The sequence below is a fragment of the Mobula hypostoma genome, chromosome 11, assembly GCF_963921235.1.
Source record: "Mobula hypostoma chromosome 11, sMobHyp1.1, whole genome shotgun sequence".
In the NCBI taxonomy this organism is placed as follows: Eukaryota; Metazoa; Chordata; class Chondrichthyes; order Myliobatiformes; family Myliobatidae; genus Mobula; species Mobula hypostoma.
In genome coordinates this window covers 47,515,023-47,529,256 of record NC_086107.1, presented here as the reverse complement: position 1 = coordinate 47,529,256, position 14,234 = coordinate 47,515,023, and the positions used below count along the sequence as shown (strand labels likewise).

The 14,234-nt window shown below is 40.2% G+C and overlaps 1 protein-coding gene across 1 annotated transcript in view; it reads right to left on the bottom strand.

The window, feature by feature from the left end:
* Positions 1-14,234, bottom strand: part of otog (otogelin) — a 235,636-nt gene that overhangs the window by 88,151 nt on the left and 133,251 nt on the right. The window contains exons 31-32 of the mRNA XM_063063100.1: positions 14,005-14,172; positions 11,669-11,947 (exon numbers count right to left, since the gene is read on the bottom strand). Of these exons, the coding sequence (XP_062919170.1) occupies positions 11,669-11,947; positions 14,005-14,172 (447 nt within the window). The remainder of the gene's footprint in view (positions 1-11,668; positions 11,948-14,004; positions 14,173-14,234) is intronic.

The following is a 14,234-nucleotide window of genomic DNA, read 5'->3' as shown; positions in this document are numbered from 1 at the left end:
TGCTATTCGGCAGGAACTCGGGAGCCCAAATTGGGAACAGATGTACTCAGCAAAATAGACAACAGAAATGTGCAGGTTGTTTTGGGAGCACTTGCACCAGGTTTTGGATAGGTTTGTCCCATTGAGGTAGGGTGAAGTAACTGGTTGACAAGCGAAGTGGAACATCTCTTCAAGAGAAAGAAAGATAAGGTTTAGGAAGCAAGGATCAGCGAGGGCTCTAGAGAATTACAAAGTATCGGGAAAGAGCTTAAGAATAGACTTAGGAGAGCTAGAAGGGGACATGAGAAGAGCCTGGCAAGAAGGATTAAGGAAAAACCCAAGGCATTCTACATGTTATACACATACGTAAGGAACAGGAGAATGACTAGCGCGCAGGTAGGATTGAACAGTGATAAAAGAGTAAACATGCCTGGAGTTGGAGGAGGTAGGGGAGGTCCTTAATGAATACCTTGCTTCAATAATCATTAGTGAGAGGGACCTTGAATGAACATGAGGACAGGCTGATATGTGGTAACTTGTCAAAGCTAAGAAAGAGTTGCAACTTTTGAAAATCTCTAGGATTGGTAAACCTCGGGGCTGCACATGCTATACCTCGTTATTATGGGAAGAAAGGGAAGAAACTGCCTCACCTCTAACAATGATTTTTGCATCCTCATTGGCTACAGGATTAGTACCAAAAGATTGGAGGTGATAAATGTTATTCCTTTGTTCAAGAAAGGTAATAGGGATAATCCTGTGAATTATACACTAGTGAGTCTTAAATCAGTAGTGGGCAAATGATTGGTGAACAGGACTTATGAAGCATAGTCTTATTTGGGATAGACAGCATTACTTTGTGGGGGTGGGTTGTGCCTCACAAGCCTCACTTAATTCTTCAAGGAAGTAACAAAACACATTGATGAACGTAGAACAGTGGATATGGTACATATGAATTTTAGTAAGGCATTCAACGTGGTTCCTTATGGTAGGCTCAGCACAGAGTCAGGAGGCAAAGGATCCAGAAAAACTGAGCTGCATTGATTTAGAATTGGCTTGCCCCTAGAAGACAGAAGGTCGAGAAGATGAAGTGTATTCTATCTGGAGGTTAGTGATCAGTGATGTCCCACAGGGATCTGTCCTAGGACCCCTGCTCTTGGAGATTTATATAAATGATTTGGATGAGGAAGTGGTGGAGTGAGTTAGTAAGTATGCAGATGACATGAAGTTTAGTGGTGGTATGGATAGTGAGGAAGTTTGTCATAGGTGACAAATGGACATTTATATTATAGTGGAGAAAAGGGAATTTATCATGTGCCTCCAAGTATCCTGAAACTGCATCTTTAAAAATTCATTCCAACGTCTTCCCAACCACTGTCAGGCTAACAGGCCTATATTTTCCTGCCTTGTGCCTCCCTCCCTTCTTGAAGAGTGGACTGACAGAGGCATGAGGCAGGAGCTGGCAAAAGTTGATGGGAAGGGGACACTAGCAGGGATGATGGCAGAGTAGCAATGGCGGGAGTTACTGGGAGAAATACAGAAGACCCAGGATAGATACATCCAAAAGAAGAAGTACTCTAAAAGCAGGATGATGCAACCAATCTGACAAGGGAAGTTAAAGTCAGCATAAAAGCAAGAATGAGGGCATATGATTTAGCAAATATTAGTGGGAGGTTAGAGGATTGGAAAACTTTTAAAAAACAAAAGAAGGTAACTAAAAAGGCTATGGAGTGAAAAGATGAAAAATGAAGGTAGGCTAGCCAATAATATCAAAGAGAATACCAAACATTTTTTCAGATACATAAAGAGTAAAAGACAGGAGAGAGTAGATACTGGAAAATGATCCTGGAGAGGTAGTAATGAGGGACAAGGAAATGGCAGACAAACTGAATAAGTATTTTGCATCAGTCTTCACTGTGGAAGACACTAACAGTATGCCGGAAGTTCAGAAGTCTCAGGGGCAGAAGGGAGTGCAGTTGCTATTGCTAGGGAGAAGATGCTTGGGAAACTGAAAGGTCTGAAGGTAGACAGGTCACCTGGACCAGACAGACTAGACTACAGTGTTCTGCAAGAGGTAGCTAAACAGATAGTTGAGGCATTAGTAATAATCTTTCAAGAATTAATCGATTCTGGAAAAGTTCTGGAGTACTTGAAAATTGAAAATGTCACTCCACTCTTCAAGAAGGGAGGGAGGCACAAGACAGGAAAATATAGGTCTGTTAGCCTGACAGTGGTTGGGAAGATGTTGGAACGAATTTTTAAGGATGCAGTTTCGGGATACTTGGAGGCACATGATAAAATAGATTGAAGTCAGCATGGTCTCCTAAAGAGGAAATCTTGCCTGATGAATCTACTAGAAATTTTTGAGGAAATAACAAGTAGAATGGACAAGGAGGATGTTGCGTTCTTGGATTTTAGGAATGCCTTTGACAAGGTTCCATGCATGGGGCTACTTAAAAAGATAAGAGACATGGTATTACAGGAAAGATACTAGCATGGACAGCGTACTGACTGGTTGGCAGGAGGCAAAGAGTGGTAATAAAGACAGCCTTTTCTGATTGGCTGCTGGTGGCTAGTTGTGTTCTGCAGAGGTCAGTGTTTGGACCATTATTTTAATCTTGTATGTCAATGATTTCGATGACAGAATTGATGGCTTTATGGCACCTTTGCGGACGGCACAAAGATAGGTGGAAGAGCAAGTAGTGTTGAGGAAGCAGAGAGGCTGCAGAAGGACTCAGTCAGGTTAGCAGAATGGGTACAGATGTGGCAGATGGAATACATGTCAGCGAGTGAATGGTCATGCACTTTGGTCGATGGAATAAAATAAGTAGACTATTTTCTAAACGGGGAGAAAATTCAAAAATCCAAGGTGCAAAGGGACTTGGGAGTCCTCATACAGGATTTCATAAAGGTTAATTTGCATCTTGAGTTAGAGGCAAGGGTGGCAAATGCGACGTTAACATTCATTTCAAGAGGACTAGAATATTAAAGAAAGCATGTAATGCTGAGGTTTTATATGGCACTGGTGATGCCTCACTTGGAGTATTGTGTCCAGTTTTGGAACCCTTATTCAAAAAACGATATGCTGACATTGAAAAGGGTTCAGAGGAGGTTCATGAGGATGATTTCGGGAATGAAAGGCTTATCATGAGGAGCGATTGATGGCTCAGGGCTTTTACTCGCTGGAATAGAGAAGAATGAAGGGGGATCTCATTGAAACCTATCGCATGTTGAAAGGCCTGGATAGAGTAGATGTGGAGAAAATGTTTCCTTTGATGAAGGAGTACAGGGCCAGAGGTCACAGCCTCAGAATAGAGGACTTCCATTTAGAATGGAGATGAGGTGAAATTTTGTTAGCTGGAGGGTGATGAATCTGTGGAATTCATTGTCACAGGCAGCAGTGAAGGCCAAGACATTGGATATATTTAAGGTGGAGATTGATAGGTTCTTGATTAGTCAGGAGATGAAAGGTTACGGGGATAAGGCAGGAGATTGGGGTTGAGAGGGAAATAGATCAGCTGTAATGAAATGGTAAAGCAGACTCGACAAGGTGAATGGCTTAACTCTGCTCCTGTGTCTTATGGACTTATGATAGGATGCAGAGCTGGATAGTGGAGAGTGGTGGGTGTGTTGAATGTGTTGCCAGAGATGGGGGTAGAGGGAGGTATTTTAGTAACAATTAAGAGACTTAGATAGGCAATGCTGAGATGCAACCTAAAATGCACTGGGACACACCATCAGTGATGCAACCTGGGCTCATCAGGTGTTTTGGGTCATTCAACATCAAATACTCTTGCCCAGGCGACCCTGCTAGGGTTGATCAGACCCGGGCTTATGTCCTATCCAGGATCATGGGTCACACCTCTCGATCCATGACCAACTGGAGGCTTGCTCAGCAGCTCTGTGATGGTCCAGATGGCTCTTCTCTTTGCCACCCCCACAATGCCAAGGAGAGAATATGTCCTGCAGAGCAAGCAGTCAGCAAGGCCTCTACATCCCTCCTCCACAGGCTCACATTGTACCTTCCACCCTATGGGCTATGTGGTTAGATTGATGTTGTAGTAGGTTAAAAGGCCGCCACAACATTGTGGGCTGAAGGGTCGGTATTGTGCTTTATTATTCAACGCTCGAACAATTGGGGCAGTTAAAGAGGAAATGATGGAACTTTTCAATACATATCTTATAAATAAAATAATCTTCTAGTATGTTTTATAGCATACTCTGATTCAAAGAAACACCTTAAGAGATTCCAATATGAAATGTAGATTAATACATTTATATGCATACACAGAGTTATTTATATTTATTTACATTTTCATGGATTATGTATCAAACAAAATGGAAGATAAAAATGAATCAGTCTAGTTTTGGAAAATGTTAAATATGGGACTTCCCACAATCCAGCTGTTATGACATTTGTTGTGATTCTTCATTCAGTTTCAAAAAAGAAGCAGATTAACTGAAGCAAATAATAAACCCACTTGGCTAAACAATAGATCACTCTTTCTGTACTTGAGGTAACATATCTTGCATTAATTTTTAAATTGCTGATGTTAGGAAGTTTATGAATACAAGAGATATTTTAAAACATTTATAAATATAAACATGCAATTCAGCACAAGCCAGCAAGAATTAGTGTTGTTAGAGTACAAGTATACTACTCGACACCTACAGAAGAACAGAGAGTTCATTTTATAGCCAGGCATACCTTCAGATAAATGGCATCCAATACATTTCTTTTATCAGTCTTCCTTGTATCAAAAGTCATGTATTCCATGGTACTATGAAAACATTCATTTGGATTTTAAAGGACTGTTTAATTAGCATAAGGTATCTGTTTTGTATCAAGATAAAGAGAAAATAATTCTGCAAAATAATTGAAAATATTTTGGTGGTATTTTTATGATATTGTTATTAGCTAGCTTTGAACGTTTTATACAGGATGCCCACAGACAGCTGTAGATGCATGGCAAATGATTGGATGCATGTTGTATAAGAAGATAATATGCAAACAAATGCAAAGCTGAGCAAAGGGATACAAGTCTAGAGCTTTCAGTAGCATGAGCTGATTCTTATCAATTGGCCATAATAAACTTCAAGCGTAAATAGAATTCGTGGAATTCTGTCCTTCTAGCAGGAAACAATGGCAGGACAAGTGTCTATAGTAGATGATAACTAAATGGTCTTTTAATAAAATATTCTTTAAAATATAGTATTTTAATAAAATATCTTTCCTATTACAAAAGCATTTTAACAGGTCTGTCTGGCAATTGAAATAGCAGCTTCACATAGCTTCAATAATTTAAAACCATGTTACTTACAAGCAAAAAATCATATACTTAAAAATAACTTAATTTTTGCAAAAAAAATCTTCAGTTATAATAATAAAACTCAAGTAATCAGCTTCACATCATGCATATCTTGTAACATAAAAGTTGAAAGTATATGAGAAACACATACAAAATGCTAGAGGAACTCATCATCCAGCATCTATCGAAATGAATAAATAGTTGAGGTTTCAGGCCGAGACCCTTCTTGAGGACTGGAAAGGATGGGGGAAGATGCCACAATAAAGAAGTGGAGGGAAGGAGGATTAGCTAGAGGTGGTAGGTGAAACCAAGTGAGTGGGAAAGGTAGAGGGCTAGAGAAGAAGGAATCTGAGAAGAGAGGAGATTGGAGCATGGGAGAAGGGAAGAAGGAGGGGCACCAGGGGAGTTGATAGATAGGTGAGCAAAGGAGGTAAGAGGCCAGAGTGGGGAACAGAAGAAAGAAGGGAGAGGGAAAAAAAAAGCTACCAAAAGGAGGAATCAATGTTCATGCCATCAGGTAGGAGGCTACCTAAACAGAATATGAGGTGTTGCTCCTCCAACCTGAGAGTGGCCTCATTGTGACAAAAGAAGAGGCCATGGGCCGACATGTCAGAATGGAATTGGGGATAACAATTAAAATGGTTGGCCACTGAGAAATTCCACTTTTGGCAGAGGGATCAGAGGTGCTTGACAAAGTGGTCCCCCAATCTATATCGGGTTTCACCAATGTAGAGGAGGTTGCATCGGGAGCGCCGGAAACAATAAATGACCCCAGCAGATTCACATGAGAAGTGTTACCTCACCTGGAATGACTGTTTGGAGTCCTGAATGTTGGGAAGGGAGGATGTAAATGGGCAGGTGTAGCATTTCTGTTGCTTGCAGGGATAAGTGCCGAGAGGGAGATTAGTGGTGTCCTCTGGAGGGTGTAGTAAATTCTGTTCGAAAGCCGCTTGCATCGTGCTGATTGGTTTGTTTAAAGTTTGCTATGCTCTTTTCTATTAGTTGGCTTATGGGTGCTATGGAGCCCATCTCCAGTTCTGGGTATCCTGGAGGTATAAAAGATAGCAAGCGCAGGGGGTTCACCTTCTTTCATTCCTGCCACCCATGAGGCCTGACTTCAGGCTGAATTCACCATCAGTCCTGATGGACTACTGAGAGAGAGCACTGCAGACATAGCTGGGGCCCCATGGTTTGTTTATTTAAGTATCTGTTATAGTATGCTTACTTCTTGGGTTTTATAAATTGAGGAGGTTTAGCAGAGTAGTTGAATGTATGGTGTAGTGGTTTTGGCTAGCTTAGACAAATAATTGTTTAGCTAGATGCCCAATTTAATGTTTCACTGTCCATTTCTTAAATGAATACCTCACATACCCATTTTTAAATCTGCGTCTCCTGTTTCACTCATTGGATCCTCGAACCTGCTCTCCCATGTTACAAGTGGAGAGGGACTAATGAATAAGGGAATCATGGAGGGTGCAATTCCTGTGGAAAGCAGAGAGTGGGGGTGGAGGTAAAGATGAGTTTGGTAGTAGGATTCCGTTGAAGATGGCAGAAGTTGAGGAGAATGATGTATTGGATGCAGAGGCTCATGAGATGGTATGTGAGGACCAGAGGAGCTCAATCCCTGTTAAGGTAGCGGGAAGATAGGGTGAGCAGGATGTCCAGAATACAGAAGAGGTGGGGGTGAGGGCAATGTCGATGGTGGAGGGAGGGAAGTACTGTTCTTTGAAAAGGGAGAACATCTCTAATATACTGGAAAGGAAAGCCTCATTCTGGGAACAGATGCAGCGGAGATGAAGGAACCGAGAAAAGCGAATAGCATTTTTTAGGACACAGGGTGGGAAGAGGTATAGTCAAGACAGCTGTGAGAATCAGTCGGTTTATAAAAGATATTAGCAGACAGTTTGTCTCCAGAGATGGAGGCAGAGAAGTCGAGAAAGAGGAGAGAGGTGTCAGAAGGGACCAAGAGAATGTAAGACAGGAAGGAAGTTGGAGGCATAGTTGATGAAATTGATGAGCTCAGCATAGGTGCATGAAACAGCTCCAATGTAGTTGTCAATGCAGCACAGAGGAATTGGGGAATATTAGCAGGGAAGGCTTGGGGCATGAACTGTTCTGCATAGCCAATGAAAAGGCAGGCATAGCTGAAGCCCACATAGATGTCCATGTCTACCCATTTAGTTTGGAGAAAGTGAGAGGAGCCAAAGGAGAAATTGTTGAGTGTGATAGCTGAGTTATCTCCGGTTAAAATGCAACCCATGCATCTGCGGGATTGGGGCCAAGGGATAAATCGTGGACACCCAAGGAACCAACGATCACAATGATCGATAACCAAAGATACGGGGCAGTGGAAATCACTCAGCTATCCAGCAGAGTCTAATGACCAGTGCGACAACCAACCAATCAGAACAACAAGTCAGACCAATATTAATGCGAGCACTCGGGAGAAACAACACTCAATTGCTCACTGATGATGTCACCTTAACTGATGATGAAATGTTTGTGACCTCACCTCCAGGCTCAGTGAACAACCCTGCAAACAAGCAGCCAATCTTCTCTTTCATTTCGAGAAGAACTCCAGACATGAGTGAAACTGCTCATGCAGACTCTGGAGTAAATGCAGGTGCCGACTCACCCTATAACCACCAACTATAAAAACTTGTTACGCTCATTATTTCACACTGGTGTAATCAAATTTGCAGGTGGGACAAAACTCCAACATGTTAAACTAGCTATAAATATTGTAGAAACCCAATTTACCCCTTCATTCTGAGAGCACTTTTTCAAAATTATCATTCTGGCTACGAATTTGATACCTTATATTTGTAGTCTATCCCTGGGTTAAAAGTGGTTTCTGTTTTTACAGGCATCTTTAAGTTGATTTTTTTCCCACAAGTTGGAAAATACACAAAATCACTTAATAATAACTACCCCTCCACAGTATTGTCATGAATGCTGTTGCTGAGGACAAACTAACATTAACATTTATTTATTTGCTTTCTCTGTATCATTATTATGGTACAGAAAGAGTATCTGGTTTTTATGGGCTTGAAGTATCTGTAACCAGAAGAGGGCCTTCAAGGTAAAATCAACTTACAATGCCAGTCAGCTGTGCAAAGGTCTTCTTCACCCGTCTATAGCCCTTCAATAGCCACACACTATCTTGACCCTGCACCAGATTAAACTTTCCATGATAAAAACAGGTGATAGAGTTGTAGAGGATTGTAAAAATCAATCCTACCAGCAAGAGGAAGGAGAGTCACTGAGTTAAAAATTAATCAGAAAAGAAGGGCATCTATTCTGTTTTTTTTTATTCCCTGTAAAATAGTAAGTGAAGAGATTTTAGTCCATTGAAAACTTGCCTGTTACTCTGTTCTTTTCACTTTGGTCCCTTCTGAATCTTGATTCACCAGTTGGATGTGATCTCTGATCTAATATGCCAGGCATGTACTATAGTCAGCATGAAATTTAATCCTCCTTTGCCTCTGCACTCTGTAGCTGGTATAACTTTTCCATTAACCTAAACAAATGGTACTATATTTTTAGAATGTGCAATTACCCTGCCTCAGCATGTTGGGCCCAGTCTGTCCCTAAGAAAGTGTGCTGGGGAACGAACCAAATGCAACAGAGCTTTGCTTATAAAAATGCTGAAACTTGACTCCTTGGATGTAGTGATTAATGAAATGCTTCTTGATCATTTGATCTGAACCCATAGCTGAGGTAAATTGTTTCAGTTTTCCATTGGCATACATTAGATTTTTAGCACAAACAGGTTCGAGTGCAAGGTCCCTGCACTTTAAAAAAGATAATGCAATCAATAGCACTTGCAGTGTATTTTCACTGAGTGTTGGAACACACATTTCTCTCATTTTAAGGGAAGAACAATCTGTTATTAGAAGGCTAATTGGCTTCCGAGTATATCACAGAACCTATGAAATTCTCTCTAAATTTGTGATTTAGGACATGATTGGGCAATATGCCCTAAAAGAAACAGATTTTCAATAATAAATTCAAGCGTGGAATCTACAGCTGTGTCAGCTTGGCATTATCATGAATTGTAAAACTCAGCATAGTCCAAAATATGCCCTGTGAGTGCTTTTCTGAAACTACTACAAGTATAATCCTTGATGATAAATGCTTTCTGCTTGTGCATTAGTTACGGTGAAATTCTCAGTTCAAGAAGGGGTAATCAGTTTGTAGACTTGTACCCGATTCCGAACTCTGTACACATAAATTAATCCAACAAAATAGCATAATCCTGAAAAAGAAACCCTGCATTTGAAAACCCAGTGTTAGTGCAAAAGGCTGGTCCTGCAACTTTGAAAGCTCAGGTAAGTATTAAAATTCCCCATTGCACTTTTGAACAAAAGAGAGTTTTGCTCCTTAATGAATATCATTAATAAACGAATAATTTGCTGTCATCTCATCTTGGTACTGCTGCCTAGATTAAGTAAATGACTATTATATGCAAATATATTTTATTAAATGTAATGAAAACAAAATCCTAGGCCACTGCAGGTATTCTCTTAGAAAATAAGCAACGGGCCAGGCACTGCCAATGAGAATTTCAAAGAGAAAAATCATAATTGACCAATCTATCACAAGTTTTGAGTTTGCAACTAGCAGAAGAGATGGCGAGGGGTGGGGGGAGAGGGAGGGAGGCACTTAGTTGATGCAATTCATTTAAACTTTCAGAAGACATTTCAAAAGATGCCGCAAAAAAATGAGTAACACTAGAGAATGAAGGATTGGAGATAATATGCTGGCCTAGACTGAGGATTGGTTAATTAACAGGCAACAAGAAGGAGAAATATGCATTTATTTGAAGTAGAGAGGTGGTCACTAGTACAGGGATTAGTAATGGAGCCTTTGCTGTTTACAGTCTGTATCAATAATTTGGATGAGTGGAACAAGTACATTATATCTAACTGCATTTCAGATTGGATCATATCCAGATTGTAGGACAAACTGGGGGTGTGGGGGGGTGGTGGTGGTGAGAGTGTCAGTGTCAGTTGTGAAGAGGATGCACAGATCTCTCAGGAGAAATAGGATGGTAAGTGATAAGCGCGTGGCAGATGGAATTCAATGTGGAAAAATGTGAAATAATTCATTTTGGCAGAAAAAAATATAGGAAGCATATTGTTTCTTTAAAGTCATGACATTGAAAGATGTTGATGTTCACAGAGATCTGAATATCTTCAAATCAAATCACAGCAAGCAATTATAAGGGCAAATAATATGTTGGTATTCATTACATGAGGATTTAAATACAAAAATGAAGAAGCTTTCTTTACATAATAAGGCCCGGGTGAGATTGCACCTGGAATACAGCCTCCCTACTTGAAGGATATACTTGCAACTGAGGAAGCACACTGGCTTACCAGAGTGATTGATAGGAAGGCAAAAGGTTTAACTAACGAGGAAAGATTCAGCAGTTTAGAAGAATGAAAGGTGATCTCAGTGAAAAATCCAACATTCTAAAAGGCTTGGAAGGGTAGATGCAGGGATGCTATATACCCTGGCTGGGGTCTATCGAATGAAACAAGGATTACAAGTCTTAATATATGGGGTTATACATTCACTATTAAGTTGAGAAGAAACTTCTTGACACAGATAGTAGCACAACCTAAAGACTCAGCCACTGACTACATTCAACACAGAGAGACATCAATATACAGTATCTTTGTGTACTGGGTGAATTAAGGGAAAGGAAGTTACTGCAGAGCTGTGGAAATGAGATAATAGATCATCTGCAATTTTACCCCAGAACAGGAACAGGGAGCAAAATAGCTTGCTGCTGCTTCTGTTTCTTATATTCTATTAGAGGACATTACAGAACCATTTATTTTCAAAAATCCAGTTGTTTCATAATAACCATTCCCAATAATAGCGTTTTAATCCAATATTTGTTTAATTACTTGAATCTAAATTCCTCAGCTGTTATGGTCATATTTAAACTCATGTTTCCAGAATAGTCTAGAAATCTATCAGTCAAGCAACTTAACCACTAAGCTACTGCCCATGATACAGGTGAGGAAAATCTAGAATATTTTTGCATATAGATGCAGAAGACATATGTAACCTGTTCAAAGCTCTGGTCAAGTGGACATAGTGTTCTTACTTCTTCGTGAATGCCATTTCTTTACAGATTAAATTTATCCATTGTTTGAAACTGAGCTGACTAGCAACAGAACGTGACATTTTCTGTTAGTTTCAGATTAGATTTTAATGTTTCTGAATGAGAAAATGTAAGAAAACGAGGCTTTGTCCAAAGTTTTCAGAATTCATTTCATGAAATATGACAATAAGTTCCAATTTTAAGGTATGCTTATTTAACAATTATTCTGTTTGTTCTTTTTAAACCAAGATTATTATTTGCTCACCTGCAAGCTGGAGGAGGGTAGCATGCCTGAAACCCTCTGAGTGGTTATATTTCAGCAGATGCAGAATAGTACTTGCCAGATGAACAAAGTATCCAGGCCTTATGTACGATTCAAAGGTGTTATATCCCAAAACCCATGCATCCTTGTGGAATTTAAATGTTGCTTCTTTTAGAAAAGATGTGTTATATTCCCATTTACTGACATGTAGGGCTCCATCTGATCCAGTCCGAAGAAAATAATTTGGTTTGTCAGCCACTTCCAAGGAAACTAACGATATATCTGTTGTGAAAACAAAAGAAGTGGTATCACTTGTTTGCTAGAGAAAATTACTTTCAAGGAGTAAAACAAACAAAATGCTGGAGGAACTCAGCAAGTCAGACAGCATCTATAGAGGGGAAAAAAGGAAAGAATCAGTAAACTTGTAGGGCCATGCCCCTTCATTAGGACTAGAAAGGACGGGAGAAGAAGCCAGAATAAAAAGGTGGGAGGAGGGGAAGGAGTACATGCTGACATGTGATAGCTTAAGCTAGACGAGGGGGAACGTGGATGGCTGGGGATGGGGGCTGAAGTGAGAAGCTGGGAGTTGATAGGTAGAAAAGGTAAAGGGCTGAAGGAGGAGGAATCTGATAGGAGAGGAGAGTAGACTATGGGGGAAGGGGAAAGAGGAGGGGCACCAGAGGGAAGTGGTGAACAGGTGAGGAGAAGGCAAAAGATAGGAGGGGAGCCTACATGATGAATGGAAAAATTTAAAAAGGAGGAAGAGAAGTTACCGGAAATTAGAGAAGTCAAGATTCGTGTCATCAGGTTAGTGGCTACCCAGATGGAATATGAAGTGTTGTTCTTTCAACATGCAAATAGTCTCATCGCGGCCGTCAAGGAGACCATGGAGTGACATGTTGGAATGGGAACTGGAAGAAGAATTAAAAATTGGTGGCCATCAAGAAATCCTGACTGTTTCGGCAGATGGAGTGAAGGTGCTCGACAAAGTGATCCCCCAATCTGCACTGGATCTCACCCATATGGAGGAAGCCACACTGGGAGCAATGGATACAGTAGATGACCACAGTAGACTTGCGGGTGAAGTGCCTCCTCACTTGGAAGGACTGTTTAGGGCCCTGAATGGTAGGAGAGAAGCAAAGGGGCAGGTGTAGAACTTGCAGGGATATGTGCCACGAGGGAGATCAGTGAGGAGGGACAAGTGGACAAGTGTCTCACAGAGAGCAATCCCTGTGGAAAATGGAGAGTGGGTGGGTGTTGGAGAGAAAGATGTTATAGTGGTAGGATCCGACTGAAGATGGTAGAAGTTACGGAGAATGATGTGCTGAATGCAGAGGCTCACTGGGTGATAATTAAGGACAAGGGTAACTCTATCCCTGTTATGGCAGTGGAAGATGGGGTGACTGGGGACCACTTCATCAGGCACTTTCACTCCATCAGCCACAGAAAATGGATTTCCCAGTGGCCACCCAGTTTAATTCTGCTTGCCATTCCCATGGTCAATGACTTGTCAACAGAAATGTCTATAGACACTGACCTGACACATTAACTCTGTTTCTCTCCACTAATGTTGCCTAGTCTGCTCAGTAGTTTCAGTATTCTCTATTTTAATGCATGGTTTTCAAAATTTGCAGCACTTTTGTGTTTAGACACCTGGGTGACCTACTTGAGGAAACTAGCCCCAGTGGAACAATCAATAATCATAAATTTGTATCTTCAGCTCAGGATCAGTAAGAAAAGAGAAAAATGAATAAAATTTTGACATTGAAAATAACCACAAAATGCATAGGTTACAAATTATTTCAAACTATTTGAAAACAAATTTCCAACTATTCTGAAGTTTTATATGTCCTCTTAGATTTACATTAAATCTTCACATACACAGGAAGACACACGGTCTAAGATTACACTTTTGCATATCCTCCATCTACCCTAATGCTAATGCCATGCATTTGCATCCATATGTGTACCTACATCCATTCTTTTCAATAAAACCTGAATGTACTGTTTATAAACTGATGAAACCAACAATAGGAAAATGTTGACAATGTGATCTCTATTTTAAAGTTTTATCATAGACTTCTTTCTTCCCTCCTGATTTTTATTATTTTGGAACAGGGAAATTTTCAGTATCCATGTCAAATGGTTAAAGAAATAAAGAATATTTTAATTGCTTGTTTACATTCACTTCTTAATGCTTATGTATTTTGAACATGGGAAAAATATGATCAAACATTTCTATGATGCAAACTGTTGCTAGTTATAATGTTGCATTTTGGCAAATACACAGTAATAGAAGCTAAGTTGCTGCCAAGTTTGTCAAACTTAGACTTGCTTACCATGTGGCTTAGGTGAGTAAAGGCTTGGGGTCAGCATAAAAAGTGTCACTACTCCTGGAATGGCTATTTCTCTTGTAGCTAGAAAAACAGCTCCACTTGATAAATTAGCTGCCACCACTGTACTTGCATCCAAGTAACTGACCAATAAATAAGGACCTTTTCCCAGCACTGTAAGCAGAAAACAGACTCACTTAATTTAATTTAGAAAAGTCATGTATATAGAAAGAACA